The 24,091-nt window shown below is 39.3% G+C and overlaps 1 protein-coding gene and 1 long non-coding RNA gene across 4 annotated transcripts; both read left to right on the forward strand.

Annotated features, from left to right (window-relative positions):
* Positions 1-2,207: 2,207 nt before the first annotated feature.
* On the forward strand, positions 2,208-5,092 carry LOC306834287. Its single transcript, XR_013780467.1, has 4 exons — positions 2,208-2,343; positions 2,483-2,641; positions 2,732-2,821; positions 3,981-5,092. It is a non-coding gene; the product is annotated as an uncharacterized lncRNA (long non-coding RNA).
* Positions 5,093-7,026: 1,934 nt separating this feature from the next.
* Positions 7,027-22,308, forward strand: LOC306834394 (uncharacterized protein). 3 transcript variants are annotated; one of them, XM_079360274.1, is made up of 26 exons: positions 7,027-8,135; positions 9,498-9,632; positions 10,239-10,384; positions 10,602-10,785; positions 10,904-12,615; positions 12,702-12,804; positions 12,973-13,032; positions 13,223-13,278; positions 14,216-14,357; positions 14,718-14,773; positions 14,873-15,022; positions 15,112-15,219; positions 15,606-15,735; positions 16,239-16,364; positions 16,502-16,546; positions 16,635-16,714; positions 16,861-16,973; positions 17,154-17,337; positions 17,796-17,880; positions 18,092-18,237; positions 18,401-18,491; positions 18,668-18,816; positions 18,919-19,004; positions 19,094-19,163; positions 19,416-19,534; positions 19,822-22,308. In XM_079360274.1, the coding sequence occupies exons 2-26, from the start codon at positions 9,509-9,511 to the stop codon at positions 19,961-19,963; spliced, it is 4,407 nt and encodes a 1,468-aa protein (XP_079216400.1). In that variant the 5' UTR covers positions 7,027-8,135; positions 9,498-9,508; the 3' UTR covers positions 19,964-22,308. The 3 variants fall into 3 exon arrangements, with proteins under 3 accessions (XP_079216400.1, XP_079216399.1, XP_079216401.1); XM_079360273.1 differs by having other exon boundaries at positions 7,028-8,135; positions 14,216-14,353; positions 14,711-14,773; XM_079360275.1 differs by lacking the exon at positions 14,216-14,357 and having other exon boundaries at positions 7,028-8,135; positions 14,711-14,773.
* Positions 22,309-24,091: the final 1,783 nt, after the last annotated feature.

Here is a 24,091-nt window from a genome sequence, read left to right on the forward strand (position 1 = left end):
CCATACATGGGATTGTTTTTTTCATATTCCTTGATACATGGTTAATGTACTGTATCTGTATTCACAGAGAAAGTGAAAACAAGAGAACCTAGCAACACATAAGGCCTGAAAAAAAGAGTTGAGTGAATGTCTGAATTTTGACATTAAGATGAGTACAAATAGGCAATATGAAATGATTAAAGTGCTTTAATGTTTTGAGATAGAGGTTCTGTTCACAGTTAATCATTTACAACAATGGCTAAAGCTTGCAACCCTTGACTAATGCCAGATTAAATACTATTTAGATAAGAACTGCTATCAATGATAAGCCTAATTGAATATTTTCTTAGGAGGGAATACATATGGGAACATCTACCTTCCTGCCATCTAAACCCCACTTGAAAAAAGGCTTCTTGAATTATCAAACTTTGCTGGACCCGTCATTCAACCATTCAACCAGTGGAATTTAAGGGTGGGGTTTCTTCTCCTTTTGTAAGCATGGTCAACATTGTGACTCCTGAATTCCTCTGTCGGACCTCTTAACCAATGACATGATGACACTTTACAGAAAACTCAAAATTACCCATCGTTTTTGAACATTTTAACGTCAAATGAGAACAAAAACAAGCATCCATACATCTTATACTTCTCCACCATCACCGAAGAGCAGTAAAATGAAGGAAAGTGAAAATCGAATACTTTTCTCTTTTCTCTTCTTTGATTATCCCGTCCTTTGGGAGGAAGGGCCGAAGGAGACACGGTCAGACAAACAAAGCCCACCCTGACCCCTTTGACCCCACCGTAGGCTACCACTACACTGTAAAACATGAGAGCCCCATTAAGTTATGTGAACTTGTTTTGTTTTTTTTACTCAAATTGTCATGGTAAGTTTTGAATATTGAACTCATGTTTATAAGTTTTAGAAAAATAAACTTAAAGTAATTAATTGTCTTGACTATTTGTAAGTTTTGTCATGACTGTCAGTGTTGATTCAACTTATTTCTGTAAGTTATACCTTGAAAAAAAGAAACGGGGGAGGAGGGGTGCTGCTGAAGAAATACCACCTGTTTTGGGTTAGTCAAAAATAAAACTGTAAAGCTATGATACTTAAGAAGTATAGTGCTCACCAGTTCGCTAAACTGGATAAACCATAGTATTTCAACCACAACTTAATTATTGACGCAACAATAGAGAAAACAGCAGTGGACTACTTTCAGCTGCGATAAAATTAAATAACACTGTCAGTTTCTTCTGTGATAAATTGCACATTGGCAGAGTTTTGCGAATATGACTACATTACTGTGTTTTTCTCTTTGCTAGTCCATCGTGTTAATCGAATTTTCAAATGGCGAATAAGTTTTATTACACCACTATTGTCCATAGGGGACATTTTAGTAGGCGTTCGTTTAGGTTATAAATGCTTCAGACGTGACGGGAGCAAAAAAAAAAACTTTTCAACTAAACATTTGCCTGCAAGCACGTGCTGGCTAGCTAGCTAGTTGGCGACACGGTCAAGTCTAAGTAATTGCCGACGTGTTTTGGCATGCCGAGCCCCGGAGGATCGCTAAGTTCAGAAAACGGTCACTTTCACTGTTGCCGTGATCCAATGACGTTTTTATTATATAAACATGATTGACTGGTACTGACATTTAAAATACGATCCGCTCATAGAAAACTTTGCTAATAGAAAACAGCGCAGGTCGATAAAAATCACTCAGTTTCAACCTGATAATTCTGTGTAGAACTGCTGCTACACTGCAGCCGCCTGCTGCAGCCAGTATGTGAGGCGTTTTGGGAGCATTGGTAAGATATAGTACAGTCGTGGCCAAAAGTTTAGAGAATTTGTGGTCAATCCTCAAGCAGCGGGTGGACAAACAAAAACCCACACATTATTAGTTAAACTGATTATTCATATTGCTCGGTCAGGATGTGGCCCAGAAGTTGATTGACAGCATGCCAGGGTGGATTGTATCCCTGAAAGTCATTGCACCACAACTAGGTTATGCAAAAACAGCTATTCATCAGCAGGCATAGAGGATTAATAGCTGTGGCCATACTGCAGTGCAACCAATATAAGGAGGTGAAGGTGGGGCAACCAAATCATTTGCTGGTGCACTTAGAAATTTGGTGCTACTGGTGGAAAAGTTAGTCTGGAGCCCTGTTATAATATATATTATAAGATAAGACAATATTTATGCTATAACATAAATGCTTCTAGAGGTGCAGAAGTGTGATCCAGACTTGCAGTTCCTGGATGAACTGATGACTGCAACATTCTCTCAGCGAAGAAAAGAAGTAATTGGTGACGAGCCACCCGTCTCTGAACTCATGAACAGATGGCCTGCATTGTTCAATGAGAGACAGGTAACTATTGCTAACTCAGACATCCACAAACACAAATGTTCTGTATTTGTCTACTTTAGCAGCAGTGCTATCAGATAGGATGTAATCTTCATATGTCATAATTTGATCTTTACTGGCTTCCCCACTACTTGTGTTTCAGATAAGAGCTGAGTTCGGTAGAATAGTGACCACTGATCTGCTGTCATTCCTGGAGGGACTTGATGCTTGGGTGCCGAGACTCTTGCAGTTGTATAAAGCAGCCATTTCATCAGGCAGGAGGTTGGCCCTTCAAAGTGTTATGCAGTGCCTTGATAAAGAGGTATGTATAGAGTGAATTTGTCAATGTGAACTTCCATTAGGACTCTAGTTTAAATATTGCATGAACTCACTTTTGTGTAACTTTATGTAGGACACAAACCAGAATCGGAGGACAGCTGCCCTTCTTGGTCTTCCACGTTTCTTCTCGGAGGATACTTCAGAGATCATCAGGATGTGTGATGTAAGAAAATATATTAACATGTAAACATCCCTTTTTTTCCACAACATTGCGGAACCTTTTTCATTTAACGTTTAGTACATCATTCAAAACTTACTGGCAGTTCAAATGTTTAAAAATTAACTGATAGGCAGTTTTGAAAACAGAATGTGATGATGATATAGACTGCTGAACTTCATAAGTTAATCACAATAAATGCATAGCTGAGTATGAGGTATATTTTAATACAACCATCATTTTTAACCATTTCCAGGCAGTTTTTATTTTTGTTTTGTTAAAACGTTGCTCTCCATGCTTGTAGCCTGCTCCTCAGTACCTTTTGTAGGTAGTCCAGTGGTGCAACTGAATTATAAGAACCAAAACTAAGTTTGAACGGGTGTTATGTGGGGATATTTCTTGCATCAAAAGTATGCCAATAAAAGTGTTAGTTTTGTTACTAACTAGCTCAGATTGCTATAATAAGTGTCTGACAACATTATGGAGACAAATTCTACCTTTTTATTTACCTGCTTCTCGTCTTTGTTTACATCCTGTTATGTCTGTTATTTGAAGCAGGGGAGTATGGGTGGAGCTGCAGGTACAGAAAGTTGTAGTTTATTTCTGAAGTGATGGCTGAATATTTAGAATATTTTGAACAGTTGGGTGAGGTATTTAAATTTGATGGCCTACATTATTTGTTTGAATTGATGAGAAGCTGCAACAGAAGTACAGAGGGAGAGAGAGGCTGCAGAGTTTCAGCCAGCTATGCTGTTGTGATACTCAGGTGTTTGTTTTGTTACTCCTATTAATACATACATTATTGTAAGGATTTGACAACATTATGGAGAGAATCCACAAATCAAATTAAAGTATCACATCAAAGTATTCTGAATCGTCTAAATATTCAGCCATGACTTCAGAAATAAACTATAAGTTAACTAATAGAGGCTTTTTAAAGGCAGCAAAGTCTCTGGTCTATCTAAAGGAGACAAACAATTTTTTTTAAACAATACACCGGTTGAATTGCAATAATATAATGTACACTTTTTTTTTAGTTGTTTTTCTTCTTCTTGCATTCTCAATCATGAACAAGTTTTGCCAATTTAGTGGCAACTTATTACTAACATTATTTTTCTGAATTACATGCAACAAAATAACAATTGAATTTGTCCAATTGTTTCAGGTTCATGGTGAAACCCTGGACATCTTAATGAAGGGAATGCGTGTCGGACTTCTCATTGGACATGAAGGCGTTCTGCATGATGCATTCCCAATGCAAGTCTTTAATGTGGCTGTGGTGGTAGAGGAGACAATCATTCTTTCTAATGTAAGAGATGTGGCCACTGGTTTCGCGATGCTAATGGGAACAATCTACTGCCTGAATCTGGAATATCCTTCTGAGATGAAGTACTCATTTGAATTCATGCAAAGGGTCATCATGTAAATAAAACCTGACCACTGTTCAGCCAGGATACATGGACTCAGAAACAAGCTACTGAGGTATCGTTTGTAAACTGAAACGGATACCTGTAAGTCCTAACTGGAAGAAAGCTTTTTCTGCTTTGCTCATTGTTACTTCTCGAGAAAGCAGTTTATGTACCGAAGATGGAAAAATCAAAAACAATACAGAATTGTTGTGTCCTCTGGAGAAGAATAAAGAGCCTTCTGATCCATTCAGAACTACAGGCCAAGTCGAACCAAATTGAAGCACTACTATAAGAACTGTCGGAATAAATGTCCAGACTGTTTATGTACTTTTTTGACATTGTGAAGAATGTTAGTGAAGTTAATGTTCTGCATTGTTCATAACTGAGTTTGCACAGAACAACTTGATACAATATTGTTAAAGCAGTGACCTTAGTGATGTGTAAACCAATGCCATAGCATTATATAAACCTGTTCATATAGAGAATAACTTCAGCATCACTATTTTTGGCAAAACATGTTGCAAAACATATTGCAAGATCTTAACTGAGAGGAATGTTATTGTTATTCTGCACTGTTCATAATTGCTTTTGCACAGAACAGCTTGATATATATTGTTGAAACAGCCATTTTGTGGTGTGCAAGCTAAGGTCAAAAAGTCAACTTTAACTTTAAAATAATTGTTAAGCAATATTGTTATGCTCTTGTCCATTAATTTTACTTAGCTTATTATATTAAAGCTATGTAAATGTTTTGGTACACCTAGCCAGCTGCGCAACTGCTGTGTCTAATCTCCACTTTCTAGTGTTGTATGGGGACAATACATTGCAAATGTTAAGGCATGAGCATTGTTAAAATAAAGTTTTGTTTTTGAACAAAGAAGCTCTAAATTGATTCACTGTAAAGTCTAGATTAGTATAGTCAAGAGTAGGAATAAAGTTGAAACAATTTAAATACTTTAGCCCTTTTAACTTAAAATGGCACTTAATATGAAATATTACAAAGTCATTTTAACATAAAAGTGTAAGTTGAAATGACAGGGAATTGTAAGTTTACAGGACAAGATAATGTGAGTTTTCATGAATGGACAATTCAACATAGTAAGTGGACTTAACTTTGAGACTCAAGTTGAAAATACAAACTATCATTAGTTAAACAACTTGTATAACTTAACAGTTTGAGTTCAAACAATGGTTACTTTCAAGTTGAGTTTACTCACATTTGTAAGGCAGCAGGTGAACTTTCATTTCTAAGTTTTACTGACTTAAAATGTCTTACAGTGTAGAGCGTACAAACACAGACAGCAGATGATCTCAAAAAGGCCTCGAGTTATCTTCATAATGAAATCATAGAGACATTTAGGAACAATTTGTTGTTTTCTGTATTAAAGCAGTATTTCACACTGTAGGATTAGTCTCACACCAAGGGTAGGGCAACATAGATGTCAGCACAGACAAACTCATTCAAACACATTAAACTCCTGACCTCCTCTCTGCCCCGTTCTTGAAGCTACATGATACTTTTGTGTTTATGTGAATATAAAGCTTGAGATTTTAAACTTCAAAACTTGCGTGGCCCTCTCCATTTTTCTGTCTCCATGGTTTGAGCAATCCTTATATTACAGATGCCTTAACACAGTTAATCTGAATTGGACCCTTACCGTTATTAATGATAAATGGAGTTAAACTTGTCTGGTGTTTTTCTAATCTTCTGACCACTTAAAGCACGTTTACACCGCATGTCTCAACCATTCACACAGTGATAGCAGAGGTTGCTAAGTGTCCAAAGTGAATAATACCATTCATACAACCCTCCAGTTGAGAGACGATCCACTCTACAAAATGAGCCAAAGCCGCCCATGACACACAACTATCTTTAACAAGTATGTGCTTTTACAGGACATTTTGTCAAATATTGTATTAGGAACTACTTACACCACCATGCTTAAAAAGGGGGCTCTTTTAAATGACTGTTAAAGCAAAGCAATGAGGGTACAATCATTGATAAAATTCATTCTAAATGAGTAAATCATCGTATTTGCTTACTGTGAAATGCATTATTTAAAATGTCTGACAGACAATAAGAAACCAAAAAGGAGACAGTTTGAAATGTTAGGACAATGACACTAAAGACAGAACTAGAATAGTAAGGAAACAACTCTCACTAGAGTACCGACTTATTGTCAAACTACACACATTGCAGCGTCCCTTTATTCAAAGAAACACAGTATCATCAGCAAACAAAGTTATCCCCAGAAGTATTTAGGTTAGGCCTACATCTAAAATCTAAACTATTAAGTAAACTTCAAATAGGCTACACAACAGTTGGCATAAAATTAATGTAATGTAAATACAGAATGTTGTATAGCACACAATGTTTCACTAATAACAAAAAAACTAAAAGAAATTGCAAAAGATTTCATAGACACTGATGTGGCTAAAGGATATTGTTTAGTAGAAAGCTGAAGAAAATGATTTTATCAAAGAGTGACATATTTGAAACAAAACCGTTTCGTTCATTTAACATATTTTTCAAAGTTGTCTGCTAAATAGACTAATTTGTGTTCAAATCTTACAAGCACACATCGTCCTGAACATTGGGTCTTTATTTCTCTCATTACAGTTTTCATAAAGTTTCTCTGGAATTGAAATTAAACAGCCTCTACTACCCGTTTTTGTTGTTGTTGTTAAATCAACTATGAAGTAGCCTACTTTCCCCATCAAGCCAAGAAAAGACTTAATCGTGGTTGTTTGTTGACCAGGTTTAGACACAGTGTCAGTGCGTCTCCGTTGTGCATAAAGATTTTTACTCTGTACTCAAAATGGCCCAGGCGCCATGTTGTCTGCACCTTGTCCAACGCGAAAATCGCTTATGTTGTGAAAGTTGTGAAAATTTACAGTTAAAGCGAGATAGAGTCATGTTGATGGACCAACGTTTAAAAAATACAGCGCAGTTATATAGGTGTAAAGTATGATAACGCAGGTAGGGGAATCATAGCTATATATGGGGGGAAGATGAAGGCCTTTAACTGAATATAATGTAACCATGGCGACACAACAGCCGCCATTACGCGATGAACGTGAAACATGTAGCCTGTGTAATTACTGTTTCATATGAAACAATCAACCTGTAATGGCTTAAACTTTAATTTCGTCTACAGTTAAACACGTTTATTAGTTCACATTATGTTTCCAAATATCGCTTAAGATCACCAGCTTCTTAACTTTAAAAACGTCAACGCTCGTCAACATTTTCTCCCTATGTCCCACTAAATTTACAAGTAGGCTTCAGTTTTTCTTCGCCATTAAAACTTCGTCAACACACTTATCTTTATGAAAAAGGGTCGACTTCTGTGTGTCGCACATATTTACATTACAGAGTGCTGTAAGTTAAAAAACTTCATGTCAGTTTATTTTCGAGCGAAACTGTGACTTGTGAGGTCGGCTACGCTAACTACTTAACAAGCCGGCAAATGGTGACAAAAAGGAAATATTGACATTAGCCTGAAATGCGACGCTAACAATTTATTGCCAGAATATTTTTAGGTGTGTACTGTTGTGGGCTCGGTAGTTTGCTGACGCTGTGAAACTTCATGGACTTGTTCGTTTACATCCAAAGAGCTTGTGTCGGAGACATGCATAGTCTTTGGTATGTACATTAATTTGCGATGCTAGCTATAAGTTCTTTAGTAGTTTATGCTCCACCACCAGGGGCCCCTATAGAAACTATTGGGGGGGCTTTCGCAAGAGCTAGCCTTCTGTTACTACAGGACAGCGGGACAGCCCACCCAGTGTCGTTCCTCCAATGGATCCTTCCGTAAACGCGGACGTCACCCAGGCCGGTGGTTTGCATATGTGCTGTAGGACGAAACCAAGAGTGGAGGATCGTCTGTATCTATAGGAGAACCACCGAGGTAAGTTTACTGACTATGGGTTAAACCAAACGCTTGTTTTCTAACGAGGCTTCCTCCTATAGAAACAGGGGTTTACACATGATACACGTATGATCGGTTGTAATATGTTTCTATTGTCCGGGTTAGATGTTAATTCAACCTTCTGCCTGCTCGCAACAAAGACCGGTGAGCTCGTACAAACACACGGTGATAACAGCAGAGGGGCTGAAGAGCCACAGAGCTTTTTGACTTCTAGATATAATGATCGCAGTTGACTTATAGTAAGTTCATATGACCAGTTTCTGCACACCCAAACAACGAGGTTGTGCATAGATTGTCACTTTGTTATTACGTCTTAGTAAACGGGTGTTGTACTGTTATCATTTTTACGGATTTAATTCAACATCTAAACATGTGAAACCAGACTGGATCTACTTCACGATGCATGCAAATGTGAAATCATGAAGACAGACAACAACAATAGCAATTAAAATGCAGGTCGGCGTGGAAACAATTGTCCTTTTTTTTGCTGCATTGTATTTGATTTTTTTTTTTATTCTGTGGGTCAGTGACAGGAACTCGTGTTAAATCTGAAGGAGAGCTCGGTAGTGAAAGGTGGAAGTTGTGCTGAGACGTTCGCGGCAAAAATATGGACAACGCGAGATTTCATTATGTTTTTCTATACATTGTGGAGGAAGGGGAGGAGACAGAGGCAGCAGCAGCGTGGCTCGAGTGGCCACAGCCTTAGCGCAGATCAGCGTGATGGTGTACACAGGAGCAGAAAATGGTCCGACACAAGTCAAAGTTCCAAACGCAAAGACTGACAGCCTTCGTCCTCTATCCTTAATAGTCAGACAATAGAGATTAGAAAACACGCCTGGCCCAGTCTGATCTAACCACCCCCACCTCGACGAGCCAGCCATGGTTTCATTTTGGAAAAAGATTGGAAAGTTGCCATTTTAAAGGGGTTCAGCATGGATCACTGAAAAACTAAGCTGTGTATCACAGATTGTGTGGCAGTATAACACTGGCAGTGGCACCACAAGAACCAACATAATCTGATGTGGGCTGCTCATTCAAGCACAGCATCAAACAGGGCTCAGCCTCTGATATAAAACAGTAATACGCTAATGATTAAATGCGTTTTATTTTTAAGTTAACATAATTTCATGTATATATAATCTTAGAGTCCAGGCAATTCTCAAGAATCACAACAATATAAAGTATACAATCGGAATAAAATAACACTCAAATAAATCTGTAGAAACTTAGATTGAGATTATTTTGGTAAACTGTCCATATTGTTGTTAGCATGAGTTTCTAGTTTCTTCAGCTAATTGTAAACATCTTTCTGATTAACAGTTTTTTCCCCCTCTTTCTTAGAAAGCTGCAAGATGACAAGTCCAGCGGTTGTTTCTCCAGACTCGATCAACGATAAATCCAGTCGCCTTTATGTCTTGACCTGGGCCAACAATCAGCTGAAGACTAACTTCAAAGATGTGCGGCACATGGGTTCAGGTAATTTGTTAATACAACCACAACTTAGGAAGTGGTTCTGTGCACAGATCTAAAACGATGCCGGTCTGTGCAGTCATGGGCCTGTATATATGCCCACGACGTTCTCATTCTTTATACTAAATTCGGTGTTGGGTTTATGTCTGTGGTGGTGAAAAGAGAAATATCACTGGTTTTATAAGTATTTGTATGCTGTCTGTCAGTTCTTTTATATCCGCGAGTTTGCCAAGAGTTTTGTTTGCAGTTCCATTTCACTGCCTTGTTCATCGATTTATACTTTGAGATATGAACCGTATATAACTGATGATTTAACAGTTTTTATAGTTTTAGTACAGTTTTGTGTTGAGCGTCGTTTAGTTGCTGCTGTATTTTAGTGGTGGCTTTTAATCATTTCTCTGCAGTCAAACACATGATTTGATGAGCTGTTGTAGCAAATGAAAACAGAAGGTAGAGAGTGCAGCAGTGAGCTGTCATCTCAGTATCAGTTTTATGCCTTTGAAAAAATACTTTCACCATCCCACATTGGTATCTGACCACAAAAAAACTCCCCCCCCCCCCCCCCCCCCCAATCAGCACTTTGAGTTTTCCGAATCATGTTTGATCCTACAGGGGCCTCTCACTGTCAGATCATGGACTGGGTTGTTCCTGGATCTGTTGACCTGACCAAGGTGAAGTTTGATGCACAAGATGAGAACGACTGTAAGCACAACTTCAGGCTGCTCAGTGAGGCCTTAAGGAAGAACAGCATCGTCAAGGTGTGCGCTCCTTCTCTCTAATCAGTCAGCTGAATGTGTTGAATGTTTGCACTGGAGTATGTGACCTATATCAAGGTTCAAGGTTCAAGGTTCTTTATTTGTTTTATTATATTATTATTATTATATTTTATTATATTTATTATATTAAATGGAGTATACTGTTACACTTGTTCACTATGAAAGAGATTGAATTGTGTTTGTTTGGGTCCTAATTTAGACTATTCCAGTTGAAGAGCTCATAAAAGGGGACTTTCGAAGCAGCTTTGAGGTCCTGAAGTGGTTCAGAGCTTTCTTCATGGCAAATCTGAAAAATGAAGACTACGACCCTGTTAAAGCTCGAGACGGCCGTGATATCAGCCCCATTCTGGAGAATACCATTATATCTCCCAGACAACGTAAATGTAAGACTGTTTTTTTTTTTTAATCCTGTGCTAACAAAGCAAAATCTGCACGTTTTTATATCACCACATTCACAGTCATTGTGAAGTAATATATTTTCCTCTTATATATTTTCCCCAGCAAAACTTAAAATGGAGTCAGACCCAGAGGAGAACGGCACTGTGACAAAAAATAAGTTCCCTTTCTGTGACAAGTGGAAGGAAATGTTTGACTGGGCGGAGCAGAGTACTCTGGGAGAGGACTATACATACTGCCGTTCTTGTGACAAGAACTTGGTGACACATCATCGAGGCCTTATTGAACTCAGGCGACATGTGGACACAAAAAAACACAACAAAAAAGCTGCAGCCTCAAACAGTGTGAGCCAATTGCCTGAGCCATTGCCTTGCAGCAAGGCAGCCATTCGATTTATTAGCAAACAGTTTTATTCTGGCTCTGCTGAAGGTGAACAGGTGTCAAGAGATTTTGCACGCTTCAAACTGGGGCCGCACTACCCCAAAGATGTTGCTTCTGTTTGCCAGCAGACGCCTTACTGTGTATACGTTTATGGAGGGGTAACACTGGAAAAGGGTGACACTGTCTCTGTGGTCCTTGTTGGGTTTTTTGACATCGAGGCCTCCAGGCACTGCATCCAATTTGTGGATGCTCTTCAGTCAGTGGGCGGTGAGGAAGATCAAACAGCAGAAGCAGTGGTGGAAACATTGGAGAAATTCAAGTTACCCTCCGATAATCTTGTGGCTGTTTACTGTGATGGTAACGGAGTGGCCTTAGAGCAGATCTGCTCGAAGCTCAGGGAACTCAACCCCAACTTGATAGCCTTAGGAGGGCTGTACACCATCACTGATGCTGCTTGCCATGCAGTCATTAAAAAACTCTCCAATCAGGTTCAAGAGCTGATGGGAGATATTCATGCTCACCACTCATCCTGCACTACAAAGAATAACAAACTCACAGCTCTTTTTGCTTCCGACAGTGTGCAAAGTCCACTGTTCCATGTCAACACCAGCTGCCTTCAGTTTTGCCTTTTTGTCAAAAAGATGCAGGAAATATGGACAGATCTTGTCTCATACTTTGAGTCTTGCAACAAGGAAGACAACAAAGCCAAGTCAATACACTCTCGGCTGCTGGATCCCAAACTCAGGGCAACATTTATGTTTCTGGAGCAGGCACTGAAACCTCTGCACAGTCTCCAGGGGCATCTAAAGACAAAAGAGGATGGTACCAGAGCGGACATGCTGCTTATCCTAGAGGAGGCCAGTGGCCTGCTGGGCACCTACACCTCCTTCTTCCTTCATCCGCAAGCTGCTGCTCGCTTCCTCAAAGAACATGATCCTAAAATCCTTAAGAACAAGAAATTCCACTTGTTGAGCCCTGAGCTCAGTCTGGGTGGTAAAACTGTGGAAGACTTCCTGAAAGAGTCTGAAGCTGCAGACACACTGCCACTGCTAACAGAGGAGGTTTTGTCCCTCTGCATTGCGCTCACAGGATGCATTGCAGAAGAGCTGCCTTTGAATGACGGGGTGCTCAGGAGTGTTGCGCAGCTGCTTAATCCCCAGAGCAGGGAGACAGTGACAGGGAAGTGTGTTGAGGAACTTGGGACCAAGCTGGGAATCTGCAGTTCCCCTGATGAGGTCAACCAGCTATCGAGTGAATTCCTTAAGTATCAGCTGGCAGAGGAAGGAGAGAAGGAAATCCCAGAAGTGGCATCACTAGAGAAACACTGGGCCAGTGTGCTAAAAGACACCAAGCCAACCTCTATCTTCAGGAAGCTTGTCTTGACCCTGTTGTCTTTCCCCTGTCCTCCACTTCAGGCTCAGCAGGTTTTTACTCAGGTATGCAGGTGATGGAGCTCATCAACATGTATGGCTGTGTTTGCGTTAAACCTTCTCATGTTTAATCAGTGTTTTGTCTACATCAGGCTTTGGAGAGTGAAGACTTTCCACTATACTCGGAGAGCGATTGTGACATGACGTCTGACAGTATTCTGTCTGACAGCACGAGTTACAAGGACTCCCCAGAAGGTATGAAGAATAAAAGTCCATCAGGGAAATTTGAAGAAGGAAGTCGATCGTCCTTCACAGGATGATGACAATGATTTGTGAGCTATACGTGTTGTACAGTTTCAGGAGAACTCAAGAGGTCAGTGCATTGGATCCAACTGAATTACACACTTCTGTCTTGTTTTCTAGATGCAAATGGCCATTTTATGACAGTGAAGCCATGTGAAGTCCGCCTTCGAAAGATAAATGGTAAGAAAAAAACACTGATTTGCTTCAAATCAGCATTATGAATGTGCACACTGAAGAACAACATGGTGTCTGGTATTTCTTAAGGAAAGTGTCATTTGACTCCTTTTACAAGTTAAATGAATCAGACTGTAGCTCCTTGGTTGAGTATCTGTGATCCTAATATTTAAATACTTTTTGCTCCCTTGACTAGAATTAAAAGATGAGTGTGACCGTATTCTTGGAGAGAAAGGCATCGTTTGGAAAGAGGTAACCGTTTATTTTCTGTCTGACTTCGATTTCCTAATCTACTTTGTTTACTTGCAAATAATTGAACAAATAAAAGGTTTTAATGAGAGAAAGAGATTGATGAAGTTCAGTGACAGTAATGTCTTTAATTTGCTCTTCCTTACTGTCAGCTGTACTTTACAGAAGAAATCAGAAAGTACTTCTGCTGCGTGAGAAATGGCGTGCTATAGGACTCTGAAGCCGTTTTCACACATGCACTCCTGAACATATCTAGATAATTTCAGGAGGACTGCTCTGTATCTCTTCCTGACCCGGTTATTCACATTAGCACCTCAAAGCAGGAGCCTATCCCTGTCAGACGAGAGGGGAAGTGGGGGTCTCCCGGGGTAAGACGTGACGTAAAAGAATATGCAGAACAAGCAGACGAAGCGACAGAGTCCGCTATACGATGTGTAATATTCACCTTTATATCAATGCTACATGTAGTTTGGCGGAAACAGAACATCAACAAAAAAGCGGCGATGCGTACAGTCTATGCTCCATGTAGCAGTTCCAGTATATAAACGTCATTCCCTCTCCCATTGGCGAGAGGTGAATTCTCTGGATAATTACGTCAGCTCACTCGGCCTTGCTGCAGAAGAAAAACTAGGGATCTTGGCAGGAGAAACTCTGGGTGAAGTTGGGGTGAAAAAACGTGATTGTTAGCGTACACACATACAGCTCCTCCTGGAAATATCAGGATTTTTTCAGGAGTTTTCTGCAAGTGGGAAAGCCCTACTGATTATCATTTCTTTGTAATGAATCTTATTATCTCTTTTTTTTTTCTAACAGCCCTATGCACTTTAATATCCTCTTTTGTCTTTCCCCTTTAAGAATACATGAGTGTGTGTGATTTGGAGTTCATTTGCATGTGCATGAAGTTTAATTGTTGGTGTGACGGGAGTGTGTTGTCTCCCAGGGGACCATTAGGGGGTGTTATGGCTGGGAGAGCAGCTTGCGCCAGAAGCCACAGGCCCGTACAGTGTTTCAGGCTGGTGATACCAAGTGGTCCAAACCTGTAAATCTTGATAAGGGTCCGGAGTCCAAAGATGAGGTGGTAGGTATACTCACGTATACTACCAGAATAAGCCTCTTTGACCTCTGAGCACAGCTAGAAAATAGAACGGCTTAATCCAAAAAACTGAGTGTCCTGATCAAAGATAAAATATAACCCATGGCATGATAATGTTGACGGATGGGGCGGTTGTCTAGCAACACTATAAGCGACAAGTGACAGAAGCCATTTAGTCCTTTTTGAACTGCTTCTGTCAGATTCACCTCTTGAGTCGTCAAAACTTTTAGCTAATGCAAGGTATCAAATCATAAAAAAATATTTATACTAAGGAAGAGTTGTGGTTTTTCTTTAAATAACTTTTTGCTCTAACCTTTTTGTTTTAAATATCTTCACCTTTAGACTGAAGAGGAATCATCATCGAGTAAATTAACTCCAAGAGGACGACGGAAACAGGCCTATCAGGTAAAATACAACAGACATGGTGTATCTGTGTTAGACTTTTTTCTCGTCTTCAGAACATTTACAGTTTCTTTTTTATTTTTTTTTATTTTTTTCCCGCAGGATGGAAAAGCCTTTCCAATAGGAGAGCTGGTGTGGGGGAAAGTGAAGGGGTTTTCCTGGTGGCCTGGAATGGTGATGCCTTGGAAAACAAGGTCCTCTCCACCTGGTATGCGGCGGGTGGAGTGGTTCGGAGACGGGATGTTCTCAGAGGTGTGATGTGCAGATATCGGTCTGAAGCAGTGATAACACTTCACATGGGGAAAAACAGATCTGAACAACATTGTCACCTTTGATTGCAGATCTACACTGAGAGTCTTCTACCATTAAGTCACTTCACAAAGTGCTTCTGTAAAAACTCCTTTGCCAGCTTGCCCGTTTACAAACAAGCCATCTTCCAAATCGTTGAGGTGAGTGGTAATGAATTCAATCATTTTCATTCTTTGATTAGTCTGCTGTTCCGCCTCTTTCATATCCGACACTGTACAACAAAATAAAGAAGTGTGTTTCACACAGTTAAGCTATTGTAGAATTTAGACAGCTATAACTAAGAGAGCAAGCACATTTAGAAGACAAATGTTGATTGATTTGAATGGAAACGATAAGTGGACAGTTAGTCACAGCAGCTATTTGGCTGGAATAAAAAGGTTCACTAGCAGTTAATGGGACCAAATGTTTTTTTCTTTCTATTCAATAATAGTTGTCATCTAATGTAAATAACGTCATATATACAGTATATTCATTTTGAGCTGACAGCTCCGACGTTGTTATACGTTGTAATATGAATTATTTGCAGCTGGCAGGTGAGCGATGTGGAAAGTCTTTTGATTCGGCAGAAGAAGATAAAGAAAAAGAACTGAAGCTGATGCTGGACTGGGCGTTTTCAGGATTTCTGCCTACAGGACCGGATGGATTCGCACCTCCTGGTGGGCATTTCCACATTAACTAAAGACTAGATTATGAAAAAGGCTGATAGAGTAGACCCAAAATTTTTAAAATGATGCTATCTCTGCCATTTTATTGAATTAGTTCTAAATTCAACCAAAATAAACCACTTCCTGTTTGTTTTTATGTTTGACTCACGCGACACGTGCTGCGCAAACGCACACACATACTTTACATGTTTAACTTTGTCAAAGCTCACACGGCGAAAACATTTTTTTGATATACCAACAAAGCTTTCGAGGTTGTATTTGTAATGTTGAAGACCCAGATTATTAAATATCTTGTAAACATTTATGCCCTGTAGCACCCCTGCAAAAATCATATGAGAGTTTAAAAATGTGGTTTTGTAACAATCCCAGCAGATCGTCTACACATCTGTCTGGATCCTCACGCGGTTTCACTTTAACATTGTTTTCTTTTTGAAGTGTTAAATGTTCCTCTTAAGGGACATCTCTCTTAATTTAATCTTTTTCTCATATTAAAGATTCTGCTCCAAATAATGGACTGCAGGACTCCTCTGACTCCGCCCTGTCTGACTACCAGCCTCCACCGAAAAGGAAATATGTGTTCAAAAATAAGGGAAACACACAACCCATCATCTACAACAGAGGTACAGAGAACTGATAGAATCATTTATGTCTGCTCTGCAAATCTCATGAGAGGAAATGTTGGGGCTTTAGTTATAGTTTTCATGTTCTCACCGTAATGTCCCCGATGTGTGATTTGTTTTGGTATTTTCCTTCACAGAATCGATTCCTGAAAAGGTCAAAGAGAATGGGAAAACAATTGAAGGTAGGTGTTTTTGAGGGTTTAGATATTTTATAAAAACTTTTACATCAAAGTAAAATTCTTATTTTGAAATTGTGTTTTTTGATTTCAGACGTTTGTTTGTCTTGTGGATCTTCTGAGATTGAAGTGTTGCACCCGTTGTTTGAAGGTGGTCTGTGTCTAAAATGCAAGGTAACCTAATGACCCAACGATCTGTCCATGTTTACTTTTCTGCTCCGCTTTACTCCAGCCCAGTTTGTGAATGTCTAACCTCCATCTGAAACACAGCTGCTGTTAACATCCAAAATGCTGCAAAACCATCTTGTCACTGTCTGCAGATGAACTTCACAGAGACGCTGTATCGCTACGATGAAGACGGCTACCAGTCGTACTGCACCGTGTGCTGTGCCGGCACGGAGGTCATCCTGTGTGGAAACGCCAGCTGCTGCAGGTGAACACTGCTTGATGCTGGTTGTTGACTACTATTTAATTTATATATATTTATTTTGAATCTTGTCTTTTATCAAATCTACAGTATTGAGGGTATTTCAAAGGGGAGAATGCACTCATTTCAAAGTTAAGCGAGCACATCTGTCACATGTATGTGAACAGTTTTCTCTGCCTCTCTTAGATGTTTCTGTAAGGACTGCCTGGAAATCCTGGTGGGTCCGGGAACCTTTGACAAAAAGAAAGACATTGACCCCTGGAGCTGCTTCTTTTGTAAGCCGTCACAGTGCGAGGGGAACCTCAGACTCCGACCAGACTGGAGTGTCAAGGTTCAAGACCTCTTTGTCAACAACAGCGCCATGGAGTTTGTACGTTCAACACTTTCCTCTCTCTCTGGTCATTTCCCGTTCACACGTTACAGTTTCTATCCAGCTTATCTTCTAATCAAGTGAACACCTCATGTCAACATCCAATGCGACAATGATAAAACCATGGTAGTGCTGTCAATCAAACAATCAATCACTCATCAGTATTGCACCAATTCATAACAAGTGTTATCTGGATCTGTCTGTTACAAGGTGTTGATTCAGCTCTGTGCTCGTTTTCATTCCTCTGCTTTCTGGACACTTTGTTCTGTAGGATAGTGTCAACATAGTGCTTTCTACACGGATTAAAAGTCTAATGGGGAAGTTATAAGACTGTAACTTGAGTATTTTATGTCTGACTGGTAAACAAATATCACTGTTATGTAAGAGTTGAGTTATTGTTAAGTGTTGTATCTGAATGTTGTTTGTTTTCTTTTCTTCTTTTTCTTTTTGAATCGCAGGAGCCTCACAGAATTTATCCTTCCATCTCTGCCGATCTGCGCAGGCCAATCAGGGTGCTTTCTCTTTTTGACGGCATTGCAACAGGTTGGTTAATTACTCACGTGACAAACAAGCTTGTGTATTAAGCTAACATTTGGTATTGCTATTGTTGTACAATTGTGTAATGACAATAAAGACATTGTATTGTTTTGTATTATTTTTACTATAGCAGTAACATGTTCATGGACAAACAGGCATGGAGATTACAATGTATGTTTCTCATTATGACCTTTTCACTACTGCGTCGTCATGGCAGGATACCTGGTGCTCAAAGACCTCGGCCTCAAAATCGAGCGATACATCGCTGCAGAGATTTGTGAGGATTCTATCGCTGTGGGGATGATCAAGCACGAGGGGAAGATTGAATATGTGAATGATGTTCGTACCATCACCAGGAAACACGTGAGTCCAGGCTGGATGCTTTTATTTTCTCATGTTTTTTTTACTTGAAAAACCTTCACTGAAAATAAATTTGAACTCAAGTGTGCAGCCGTTCGGTAGCTGTTTTACTGGGTTCTTTGTGTAAACACTGAGAAGGCTAATAACAAAATAAAATGTGTTGCAGCTGGCTGAATGGGGTCCATTTGATCTTCTGATTGGAGGGAGTCCTTGTAACGACCTGTCCATGGTCAATCCTCTTCGAAAAGGATTGTTTGGTATGCAGCATTCACATTTCTATGAAAGACTTATTTAGCTGCCTTGTATGCTGAGTGCAAAACAAGAAGTATCGAGACGTCGATGGAGAAATATCTGATGGCAGCATCTTTTACTCACTTTAAGAAATCTTTTATTAAATTCACGTCTGTTTGTTTTTTCTCTGTTCGTCCTGCAGAGGGCACTGGAAGGCTTTTCTTTGAGTTCTACCGCATCTTGACGCTGCTGAAGCCGAAGGAGAACGACGACCGGCCGTTCTTCTGGTTGTTCGAGAATGTCGTTTTCATGAGTGCAAACGACAAGTCCGATATCTGCCGATTCCTGGAGGTGAGTTTAGAATTAGATAATCACTGAAAGCGTTGTTCTGTCCCATGAAAATGTCCAGACTGTTCAAGCTTCTATCGCTCATCCTCCCTCTTTTTTTCCCAGTGCAACCCAATTCTCATCGACGCTGTGAAAGTCAGTCCTGCTCACAGAGCGCGCTACTTCTGGGGAAACCTCCCCGGCATGAACAGGTGCGTGCTAATGGCGTTTCTTTCTTATTGAATGTTCTCACACTGGAACAGAAGATAATAAAGCAGTTTTTAAATCTGTTTCTTTTCAGGCCTCTAGCCACGTCTCTAGATAACAAATTAAGCCTTCAGGACTGTTTGGAAGTCGGACGCACGGCAACGGTAAAATGTTTTATCTTTGTGTCCCGCTCTGCTGAAGTCGGTTGTTGTTGTAGTGTCGTTTCTGAATGACGTATCTGCATGTAATGAGAAGTCACACATGAATTATACTTTGGAGAATGTTTATGATCAGCTGGAAAGCCTTGAAAACGTCGACATATTAAATAAAGTGATGGTGATGAACTCTCCTCTCTAAAACAAGCTGTTCCGCAGTTTGGGAAAACACAGATTGTGATTCTTCTTCTCTTCCTTTAGTTTGACAAAGTCCGCACCATCACAACAAAGAGTAACTCTATAAGGCAGGGAAAGACGGGGCCACTTCCTGTCAACATGAACGGCAAGGAAGACTACCTGTGGTGCACCGAGATGGAGCAGTAAGCCTTTCTAAAATGATAAACATGACCCTGTGAAAATACATTCATACTAACATCTAATCTATGCACTGTCACTTTGAGCCTTAAAGGCTTTTTGAATCTCAGAAAGAGTTTTATGACATGTTGAAGAAAACTAACAAACCCTGAGCTCTGAGCTGAAAAGAGATAAATATGACACCTCTTCCTTCTTCGTCACGATGCTGAGAATGTGTTGGCTCGTTATTGCCGTTGTGTTGCAACGAGACATTTTTCTTCAGCAGCACTAAAACAGATGTCAATGTTTGCAGGATCTTTGGCTTCCCCAAACACTACACAGACGTGAACAACATGGGCCGGAGTCAAAGGCAGAAAGTCCTGGGCCGCTCCTGGAGCGTCCCTGTGATTCGTCACCTCTTCGCTCCGCTGAAGGATTATTATGAATGTGAATAACCACTGTGAACTGAATCTCCACGTCTGTTGGAGAAGCAAGTAGTAAACCTACTGCCTTATCCTGCCCTGCATTTCAAGGTATTTCAACCCCACCTCATGTTGTTTTTTTTACTGACTTTAAGTTACATTTCCTTTTTTATCTGTGATTTGTAAGTCATACACGGTCCACCAGCAGGCACCGACACTTTTTTAAAAAGGTTCCCTTCCATAAATGATGGTGCTGTTATACAAACAATATTGTTGCTCAGGGTCTGGATCAGGAAGCAAGTCTCGATATTAAGCCAGCGATCATTGGGCTTGTCTCAGGTTTTTTCAGTATCATGAAACTGGTTCATTTTTAACAGATCACACAGGTGAAGCAACAATAAGATGATAGAAATGAGGACACTGAGTTCGAATTCAAGCTACAAAATATGATAGTCACACTTCTATCGTAAACGTGTTGACAGTAAATAACTAAATGTGTGGTGGTTTTAGCTACATGTATGTCACCTACACTTTTTTAATTATTGCAAATATTTGATACTGATAGAAGTCAGAGCTCCACAGCTGTGCAGCGTGTCAGCCTCTTTCAGCTTATTGTTTTCGTGTTTCTGGCCCTCAACTCTTCAGGCTCTGGTTCTGCTCCATCGTTTGAAGCTTAGGCAGATAAAACAACCACCAGTTTACACACACAGACACCACCAGCACCTTTTTTCATAAACATAGTGGACGCGTATCCGTCTGGAGTGTTGGAGGTCAGAACTCATCGATAGTGAAGATTTCATCAAAGTTGACATCAATCAAAACTTTAAAGCTTTAACCTCTTCAGTGTGGGTTTTATTTAACTTCCTGTACTTTTCTGTGGAGCTCTGACAGCTGTAAGAAGCGTTCATGTTTTTTAATGTATCATGAAGTTATTCATCACGAGACAAAAGGAGCTAAAGGCTGGTTTTCTACACTGCTGCACGTATGGTGCAGTGAGACAGCCTCAGCTTTTACATCTGAACGATGAGATAAACATGCCAGTCTCACGATGCCTTCAGGATCACTCAGTGAAACCAGGTGACCCAAAGAGAGCTGCTGAACTTCCTTCATGGTCCAGACCTTAGGTCTCTACCTCGACTCTTTTTATTGGTTATAAATCTGCAGTTTGACTTTTTATATCCTGTATTTATTTAAGAATCTAAAAGAAATGTTGACTTTGTTTTCTCTCTGCGTGGTTTAAAGTTGTTTTATTGTTTAATCTTTCCAGGGATTTTGATTCTGATCTAATCATGTTCACTGTTAGTTGTAATTAATTTGATTGTTTAGACTTTTTATGAGCTGATTTAAAAACCTTTTCATCCATAATATGTGTCTTACTGTGGTGCAGCAGTGATTTGAGTCCAAAACAACCTCACTGGGTTTGCACATTTGACCTGCTTTGAATGAAAACTGTTGAACAAAACCAAAAACACTTTGTGGCTGAAGTTTTTCTTCTCCACATTTTAACTCGAGTGTCATACGAACAATACTGCAGAGGTTGGACTTTGACATGTTGCACACTGTACAGTGATTTCTAACATAGGAGACCTTTAAGGGATGGAGAGCTTCAGAGGTGATCAAAGAAAACAGTTTGGATCATGTCGTTCGATGTCCTTCAGGAAAAAGTTTTCTGCTTTACTTTGAAACTACGTTTTTAATAGTTTTTTTAAACGTTTTTTTAATGTTGGACTTGTAGTTGATAAAAAAAGTTGCCTTTTTTGAGACGGCACTTTGACTGACAGCGGTAAGAATTTTTATATTGATGGAAATATTAGAAACGAAATGATCAATTAATCATGAGAATAATCACATAATTATCTTTGATGGTTTTCCTTTCTTATTCTTTTAGTGCTGACATTCAAAGAATAAGAAAGGAAAACCATACTTCACAGTGAAAGGAACATAAATCTGTTTGCTTGAGTGTCTATTGTTCCCTAAACCTGACTTGATTCTTTTACCGTGTATCTAGATGATTATTGTACAAACATGTTTGTTTATTTTAATCTCTGTTTAAATGGATCATGTTAACTTGATTGGAGGTTCTGATCATGGTGCTGAATCTTTCACATGTTACTGTCACCTCATTTACCTCATTGATTGGCTGTTAAAGATTCCTGACGGTGCTAAGCTAATGGTGCTAACTGTGCATGTACTGTTTGGTTTTGGTTTCTTTTATTGGCACAAAACCGACACAAACCTTTTTCATAAGATGTGTTCATCGTGTGTGAGTGTTCAGACTGTTTCTTGAAATAACAACACGATGTCTGGAAATATCTTCTCTCTTCTGTGGAAACAATAAATGCCATGTTAGGATGCAGTGAATAAAATGTTTGACTCTTCGGATGTTTCTATATTTCTTTCAAATTGTCAGGTTCTGACTTATTTTAGAAATGAACCGATCCAATTTTATCCAGTTCTGATCCGATTCCGATACACATGTACCATTAAAGATACAGATTCTGATATTTGTATTATCATAACTAACGGTGTTTCTGTTGTTGTTGGTAGTATGCAGAAGGTCGTACTAAACCCAGTACTGCATTGTGCTGACTTCACATACAAACAGGAAGCAGCAACAACTGTCAGGTTTTCAAAATAAATCTTTGAATCTGAAGTGTTTGAATTGTGCTTTTGATCATATAGAAGGAGCTGTTCCATCTCTGAACGTCGTCATGGAGATGATTTGTGGGAACTTCTCCCAGAGCTGATTGTTTAAAGAGCCCAACCATATTTCTTAATTCAATTCATACATTTATTCAATATCAAATCTATATACGGTATATACGATCAGATCGCTTCCTTCTCTAACTTATGATTCTAAAATATTCTGTCAAAGGCAGAAGCTTAATTTGATGCTGAAGCACAAGACAAAGAGTGTCTATGGCCAATTCTTAAAATTACTAAATGTATGAAGTTAAATTTAAAGTTAATAATCAAAGGCACTGTGGCCAATCAGAGTCCAGAAGTCAACCAAACTACTTTGTTTATTCTTAGCAATGCTGCAGAACATCTCAAGCTTAGTGTTGAAGTAACACCAGCTGAGAGAAAGAAAATCTGTCAAGGTTTTCCATCAGGCTATGTAACACGCTAATTATATATTTTACCACATGGGGTCAGTATTGTTCTCCAATTTAATTCTGTAAAACTTGGCTGAATGTTGGCGCAGGCCGGTGGCTCACAGCCGCAGATGTTTGAGATGATTGGATCCATTAGGAGGCAACTCAACTGTTGAATCTCATCAAGATAATCCAGCGCATTTTACCCTTTCGTGAGATGAAACAACCAAAATATATCAAACCGTTGGATCCTGTGTAGTGTTGGCCACATATTTAGTCGATGCTTTGACTATGATACAGCCGGCTGCTCTTAAACACTGAATTTTAAGGATTTCCTGGACATGTTGGTTGTGAAGCTTATCTTAACAGACATTTAAGGTTAACAAATCAATGCAGTACGTTACTTAAATTCTATCGTCAATACCAGACATTTAAGACGCTCACGTAGGTGCACGAGGTGCTCAGAGGTTTCAATTAAGTTAAAGACACACTTTGTAAAAAATACTCCTGATCCTGTTTTAGAAAATAAACAATCATTCAGTCATCTGAAAATCAGCACATTTTAACTGTTGTAATACACGTTATTATAAACACACATCACAGGGTTCTGTGGTGACTTATCTGCATATTTCTGTCATCTATCTCTGTCATTAAATAAATATCGAAGCGTATTATTAATATTAGATCAAATCATGAACAAAGAATTGAAATGTAATTAAATTGTGATGTGGAAAATACCCAGCTCTAATGATAACAAACATATTCACTGATTAAACTTGATGCCTCATGTGCAGCTCCGTGAATGTTGGAGCAGGTTAAAGTGAAATGATTTCAACAACATTCTGAAGAAGGTTTATTTAAAGATGTTTATGTCGCAGTTTGATGAAGTTTTCTGAGAAAATGAGTCCGTTCCTAAATGAATGTAGAGCTAAATATGTTCCTACTCAGTGTTCTGTCGTGTAATAAACCTTAAACTATATTAAAGAATATATCTCATGTGTAAATAAAATATGTCAGGTGAAGTTTAAATGTGGTTTATTTGAGAACATTTTGCTCTCCTTTATTT

Source organism: Symphodus melops (assembly GCF_947650265.1).
Source record: "Symphodus melops genome assembly, chromosome: 13".
Lineage (NCBI taxonomy): Eukaryota > Metazoa > Chordata > Actinopteri > Labriformes > Labridae > Symphodus > Symphodus melops.

Bases quoted from the DNA above. Each gene is read 5' to 3' on its own strand.
- LOC306834394 (XM_079360273.1), top strand. From the start codon at position 9,509: ATGACAAGTCCAGCGGTTGTTTCTCCAGACTCGATCAACGATAAATCC. The intron at 9,633-10,238 runs GTAATTTGTTAA...TTGATCCTACAG, and splicing joins TGTGCGGCACATGGGTTCAG to GGGCCTCTCACTGTCAGATC. The intron at 17,881-18,091 runs GTTGGTTAATTA...TCGTCATGGCAG, and splicing joins TTTTGACGGCATTGCAACAG to GATACCTGGTGCTCAAAGAC.